The sequence below is a fragment of the Polyodon spathula genome, chromosome 10, assembly GCF_017654505.1.
Source record: "Polyodon spathula isolate WHYD16114869_AA chromosome 10, ASM1765450v1, whole genome shotgun sequence".
Lineage (NCBI taxonomy): Eukaryota > Metazoa > Chordata > Actinopteri > Acipenseriformes > Polyodontidae > Polyodon > Polyodon spathula.
The window spans coordinates 4882271-4889770 of NC_054543.1; the positions used below are offsets into that span (position 1 = coordinate 4882271).

Here is a 7500-nt window from a genome sequence, read left to right on the forward strand (position 1 = left end):
GTGAAGAAACAGCAGCTAGCAAGAATGCACAGTGTCACAATATTTAAATTCTTCCATCAGAGGTGCGAAGAAATGGGTGTAATGAGAGATTTTTAAAAAAAAACTTCAGAGACATGTTGCCAGAGCTCCGTAAACCGAAACGACGACGCACTAAAGAAATCAGCACCAGAGACAGCTCCAACAGGCCCGCTCTTAATGTTTTCATTTTAAAAAGACATTCCTGTTATTTTATAAACTGATGCAAGAAGAACAAAAATCCTGGACAAGCCTCTTCGAGTTTTATTAAAAGAGCTAAGTAGCGAGTTAATCCATGTAGTCATAAAACTAGAGGGAGGCATGCAGACATGGATAAGACAAAATTCAGTGCATCCATATCCCCGGGCACAAGTACTCAGCACTTGCTGGATGTGAAGTCATTTATGAAGTCCTTTACAACAGGCAGTCAAAGAGGTTAATTGAAAAATGTCTTAATGTCATTATGAAAGAACTAGATTAACCCAAGCTAAATCACTTTATTGTTCAGAAAAGAGAGGAATAAGCACTGAACCCTCTTGCAAATTTGGGGCATGAATTAGGGGTGAGATGTTGTCTTTAAGGACTGCCAGTTTAATTAAGATATGGAAAATTACTCATTGTTCTTCGCCACTAAAGTGCTGGGAATTAGCAGCCAAATGCAGTGCTGTGTCTTTCATATCTCGGCTGCATGTTTGTTTGTTTAATACCCACAAGGCTACATCATTAAAACAGCAGCACTTATTTTACTAATTTCGCATTAGAGCTAGTGACTACAACAGCTCAGTTTTCTTTTTTTAAATAGATGTTCAATCAGGAGCCAAAGCTTGAGATATGGGACAAACAGTAATTCAATGTATTTATACTTGAGTTGCATTCATATGTAAGCTGGTTAGCTATTCTAATTATAATAATTACTATAAGCAAACTCAGGATGCTCAGTACCCATAATTTATCTTTTTTCTCCTATAGGAGGTATTATTGAAGAGAGCGGCTGACCTTGTTGAAGCTCTGTATGGAATGCCCCACAACAACCAGGTAAATCAACAAGACTCAACATGTACGTGCTATCAATATGCAAACAAGCACCTCTTTCGTGAATGTACGAAGTAATTAAATCAGCACAATTTTCTCATCACTTTATATATTTCAAAACTACCTTCTGGGCAGTCGAGTGAGAATCCATTGCTCTTAAGAACCCTCTTTTCCTCCATTCCACTTCTGGCCAGTCTTTCAGCTTGCCTGCGAAGAGTCCTAATCGTATAAAACACACACGAGAGCATTCATTCAAACAAGAGAATAACCTTGAACTGAGTCCAAAATATTGTGTAACTAATGCAAATTCCCAAATAAATCTGCTCAACGGTGCTGGTCAAATATAGCACTGTTGGAAGGAGAGCTTTCACAGGTTTGCATGAAATAAAGTTTAAAATGAATGTTTCTCATCAAACTCATATTCAAATATTCCTGTATATGTGTGTGTGAGAGAGAGAATCTGCAGGCACATGTTATAGTTTGTTTCTTGGTGTTTTAATTTTAATTTTATCAGCCTTCAGAGAATAGATAGTTTGGTGATAGCTCAAATGCCCTTTCTGGAAGTCGCTCCCCAGTTATTCCCACACTCCTATAACACTTGGATGACATTGGGGAAGTAAATAGCTTTAGTAACTGTAACCAATGTCTTTTTCTTCCAGGAGATTATTCTAAAGCGGGCAGCTGATATTGCAGAAGCTCTGTACAGTGTACCACGCAATCACAACCAGATTCCATCTCTTGCCAATACTCCATCACACACTGGAATGATGGGAGTGAATTCATTCAGCAGCCAGCTAGCAGTGAATGTATCAGAGACATCACAGGCTGAACAAGGTATGTAACTATGACCAGAGATAAGTCCTTCTACAACAACTAATCTACCTTACCCTTCAATATTACCTGGACAGTACTCAGTATGTAGGCTGTAGCTATGTCTTTCCTCCCTGTCTCTAATTAATCTCCCAGGAGGTGGGTTGACTGTCACTGAATCCCCTATTTACTTGGCAGTGAATGACCATTCCTGGTATTCACTTAACACCATCGCTGATAATAGTTCTACATCTGTTCTTTGTGACTGCTACTAAGGTCAGGGCAAAGTGGAGAATATATATCCTTGTCGTTTAAGCATGCAAAGCAAAAAACTAAAAGTAATAATAATAATAATAATCTATAGTGATGTAGTGTATAGATTAAGTTACCAGGTGTAGTTGTCTTTTGAAATTTGTAATTTGCAAATAATATGTTTATTAGCTTATTACTTAATCAATAAAGTCATTATTTACTTATTTGTTTTCAAATATGTTTTTTACGGCTTTTCTCAAATAACTCAAAGTTTTGGGCTGCTTTTACTTCAGGGAATTAGTATCTTACATTTGACAACTTTTTATTTTCTCACTAAGCATGTTTTATGTAATAATGCTGTAATATTTTAAAAGTCTCCTTTTTGCTTGCGGAGCCATTCAGTTCAAACTAATTTAATAACCCTTATCATGATTTTATGTTGTCATTTATGTATCCAAACACAGCCCCTTGGTTTACTGAGCTAGAATTCTTACAGCATGGTGCATTCTTCATATCAGAGACCTTATGAAACATACCAATCGCCAAAACAATAAACATTCCTTGCAGCCTTTTAATGCTGAAATGCTGTAAAACTAAACAAGTTGTTCCTTGTCAGACATGCCTTCCAAGGGTCTGTGAAGGGCTCAGGTTCACTCATGTCACTGGTACTGCTGATAATTGTTGCTGATGACAGGCGTGAAGCTAGCTGGCAGATTCAGATCGAATTAGGCTTTTGTTGGAATAGCATACACTCATAGCACACACTCACACACACACACAAAAAAGAATAAGCAGCCTCATTTACAGTCATAAAAGAGAAATGCAGATGCAATACCTCTTGGAGCTAAAAACAAAATGCAAAAGCAGGTTAGAAAGAGGATCATGTTGTATTCTCTTCATGAGAGTTGCTACTAGGAATGTAGGCAGCATGTTGTTTGATGTTGGGTAACACTTCTCTTCTTGTTCTTTAAACTGTTTTCTTTTTTTTTTCTTCCAACAGTAGGTTATAGCCGCAACACAAGCAGCGTGTCCCCACGTGGCTATGTCCCAAGCAGCACTCCTCAGCAGGCTAACTACAACACAGTAAGCAATAGCATGAATGGCTATGGCAACACAGGAATGCCAAACTTGGGGGTGCCCAGCTCTCCTGGATTCCTCAATGGCTCGTCGGCCAACTCCCCCTACGGCAGTAAGTATCGAGGTACTTCTTGATCTTCATCTCAGATTCCTTACGTTCTTTTCATTTTAATTTTGTGTATGATGTGTGCTACTGGATAAAAGGAGGGGTGACTCTGGAGGCTGAATACAACAGTCAGTTTATGCAGAAATTCTTAAACAAATTTGAGAAAACAAACAACATAACCCGATCCATTCCACGATCCTTTAAAAAAAAAAAAAAAAAACTATTGTGTTGCTTAAATTAATTTTTTTTACAGAGTCCAACACAAAACCTATTATCCAGAGAGTGGCCAAGACAGGACATTTCATATCAATTTTTTCCCATCATTTTTTTCTTGTGGTTATTTTTTTTTTCACCACCCCTCCCCATCATTATTATTATTTTTTTTTTTTTTTTTAAATTAAAGAGGCAAGGCCTTATCGCCCTCTTTTCCATTTGTGCCATGCAACCCTCTCTGAGTCGTGATTATTTTTGCTTTATTGCAGTAGTGCCATCAAGCCCTACCATGGCAGCCTCTTCGGTCACCCTCCCTTCAAACTGTAGCAGTACGCACGGCATTTTCTCATTTTCACCTGCCAATGTCATCTCTGCAGTGAAGCAAAAGAGCGCCTTTGCCCCTGTTGTCAGGCCCCAAGCATCTCCTCCTCCCTCTTGCACCAGTGCAAATGGAAATGGACTTCAAGGTGAGCTGGACTCCCTCCTTTTCTAGTATCCCACAGGCTTCTCACATAATGGGAAGCTTAACATACAGTACTTTCTTTTTTTATGACTTATGATTTGAATGTGCCATAGTATTAACATATATCATTATTCAGGTTAATAATTTTTGAAGCTTTTATTTATTTATTTATTTATTTATTTTATTCATGCATGTGTTTGTTTATTTGGTTGTGTATATATTTTATAAATAGGCAAGAAAAAAAAAATACCCTTGAATATAATATTTCTGAGAATGTCCTGGCAAGATAGCAGCACAATCATAATGATTTCCGTAATGATGTACATCACACGTGTAGCCAAATTTAAACTTGAATGATAGATGCAGTTTAATTGTTAAACACAGCTAATGTAGATTGAATGACCTTTCCATTTTATTTTCTGTTCTGTGTTATTTGTAAAATCAAACATGAATCATTTAATCAGTATATTTGTTGAATTTTAAGTTTAAGACAAAAAGCATTCTTTACAAAATCTGCTTTCTGATTCAGCAAAATGACTTATGTTTATTTATTCATTTTATTTTAACAGTTTTACCGGGATATTACTATTCAAAATAGTTTGAGGTTTTGAATAGATACAAAAGTAAGGGTTTCCATTTTTATTTTGATTGTTTGTGAATGAAATGTATTCATTATATTTGCATGTGAGTCAATCATGATAATAGTAATAATAATAATAATAATAATAATAATAATACATGTCTTCTAAATGTTGCTACTGTAATGCCATACAGACTCTGAAACTGAAAGGCCCATATATCAGTAGTAAGTCAATCTGAAATAAATTAAGAGTATATTTATCTTTGCTATGCTGCCCTTGTGCTCAGGCTCCATTTAAGACTTTTACAAATTTACAGTGTTTCTGAGACAAGTAGTTAGTGGTAATGAAGTTATTTTAATGTACTGCAGTTTAAAGAGAACACTTTGCCTTTAAAAGCAAGATTTTACTGATTTAGGGCTAATGTTATATCTTGTTAAAAATGTATATCTTCAATGCAGTTACTTGATGTATTAAAATGGAGCCATTAGGAGACCGGCTGCATACAGATTTTATGAATTATATTGTGTATATTTTTTGTCTGAATAGCAAGCACCTGACTTAATGCATGTAAGCACAGCCTTATGTTATTTATGCAATGATATTTAAGCACATTAATTTAATTAAAACGATATATAATATAAGATATATTATATAGACTATATATATATATATATATATATATATAATATATATAAATATATTATATATATATTTACATTTTCATATTGTTGTAAATGAGGATAAACTATATAGCTTGTTGGTTCTGAAAGGTTAATGCAAAATAGTTATTGCCAAATTGTTCACTTTAAAAATAAGCCGTAGCGTGTATGCAAGATTAATATTGTTAGAATTAATGAACTGGCAAATTAAAGTTCATGTCACTACATGGACATACTTATTAATATTTGTTGTACACAAATTAATGAGGAATGCCATGTCATCAAATTCAGCTCCAAACTTAAAATCACCCGAACCATGACGCTACAAATAAGTGGAAGGGATTCAAATTATTTTTATTCTGCCAGTTCACTGGGTGCCTAATTGTTAAGAATGAGCGCACTGACCAAGTATATAAATCTTAAATCTTTGGGTGGCACCTTGGCTAATGATTTCGAGGCAGATGGTCTTGAAAATGCCTTTGATATAAGAGAGCCCTTGAGATGGTAGTCAGGTTATTATGATAAAATACAATTAAAGGAATGCAAAAATCGAGGTCTCCTAACCATGTCAGAAACGCTAGAAGAAAGGAGCCGAGATTGCTAAGATTTCAATTTAGGGAACCTGAGAAGTGTCTGGTCCTTGGCTGGTGAGAGAGCTGGCCGTATCTGACGTTACCAGAAGTGACGATGTTGTTTCTCAGGTGTCAGGAAAGGCAGCCTCCAGGGAGTCTGGGCCACTGTTTGCCATTAACAAAATGCTAAGAGAAATATCACACATGTGGGAGGCAGGATACTTTCTGCTGGAAATGTCAGAATCCTCCTCTTTTTAAAAGTGGTCTTTGTAGAATGCCTTGTTAGAAAGGCACATTTCAGAACACCACCCCCCCAATATTATGGATCTTTCAGGAGTCACAAAATACAGAAAAGTATTTGAGTCAAATATAGTATGATATGTTATATTTATTTAGAACCTACTGTAATAGTGCATAAATGTTATTGCTTTTTTACTATGTTTGTAACGAAGCACAGTACGTTGCTTCTCGTAACTAAAGGTTGTTTTTTCTCTCTTTCAGCAATGTCCGGGCTGGTCGTCCCACCAATGTAAATTGCACTTGTTCACCTTCAGCAGCATCAAGCTTCCACACAATGGGTTTCAAAGGACACGTTTAGTACATATAGAAGATGCTGGTAGTAACAGTGTCATCAATCATGACTAAAATCAGCAGCTAATTCTGTTATTCAGAAGAAAAAAAAAAACTTTGTTTCAAAGATTTTATTAAAATTATTAAGAATTGACATGCAAGTGATTTCTTCATGAACAATTCCATTTTATTGACTGAATCTTTTCTCAAGTTTTCACATTTCTCAGTCTTGAAGGAAAAAAAAGGAACAAACAAAAAACAAAAACTAACAAAAAAAAAAAACTGCCTATTTTGTATAAAGTTTCTGATCTTGGCTATGTCTAGTTCTTGCTATGTGTTGGGAGAAACTTTGTGGATGCACCATTTTAATTTTCATGAAAACACTGATGAAAAATGCCTCAGAACATTTTTCACTTCTCTTAAATAGATTCACAATGGTTGTGTATCTCTATAATGTGAATACAGTTTATGTGGTGAGAAAAAAGGGGGCCAAGATGGTATGTGCCATTGAACTGGAAAAATAAATAAATAAATATATGATTTAGAAAATAAAATGGGGACACAGGGAAGGGTTGGGGGACATTTTATCATGCTTACTTCATCTTTAAAAAAAATAAACTTTGTAACTTATTGTAGTTAGAAATTGTAACTTTGATATTGCAAAAATTATTCTCTTGCCTTCAACAAGCACACTGACAGAGATACAATGCTACTGTCTGTTGGTTAAAAATATACTTCCACTGCTAGAGCTTCCTGTTAAGCAAGTGTGATCTGCAATGTTTTTCAACTTTTTGCTAGCACTGTATACTATTGCATTCTTAGGCTACTGTGAAGTCTGTTTCTTGTACCAGAAAGCTGTCCTTTGACTTCTAGATCCTTCTTCCCTAATGTGTTTTGTATGTGGTTATAAAATTGTAGACTTTTGTGATTTTGCCAAAGTTGTAGCTAAATATTTATACACTTGTCTTGAATTTTTTCAGATCCACTTAAATATTTAGTACAGAGTTTTATTCCTTATGTTTATAAGGAGTAAACTAGTCTTATTCATTACAACCCTTTCCTTCACATAAACACTTGCTGTCACTAAGGGAATCTTTTGTAACATATCAATTATAAATATTGTATTTATCTTTGAAATTTTGTATATTGC

The 7500-nt window shown here is 35.2% G+C and overlaps 1 protein-coding gene across 14 annotated transcripts in view; it reads left to right on the forward strand.

The window, feature by feature from the left end:
* LOC121321738 (transcription factor COE3-like) overlaps window positions 1-7500 on the forward strand; it is an 88061-nt gene that overhangs the window by 80347 nt on the left and 214 nt on the right. For 4 of the 14 annotated variants that reach the window (XM_041260840.1, XM_041260841.1, XM_041260846.1 and 1 more), the window contains exons 12-16: window positions 985-1050; window positions 1707-1881; window positions 3110-3310; window positions 3775-3972; window positions 6282-7500. The exon at window positions 6282-7500 is cut by the window's right edge and continues 214 nt beyond it. In XM_041260840.1, the coding sequence (XP_041116774.1) occupies window positions 985-1050; window positions 1707-1881; window positions 3110-3310; window positions 3775-3972; window positions 6282-6313 (672 nt within the window). In that variant the 3' untranslated portion in view covers window positions 6314-7500. Of the gene's footprint in view, window positions 1-984; window positions 1051-1706; window positions 1882-3109; window positions 3311-3774; window positions 3973-4537; window positions 4592-6281 lie in introns of all 14 variants that reach the window. The other 10 variants (XM_041260851.1, XM_041260852.1, XM_041260853.1 and 7 more) reach the window with 4 other exon arrangements.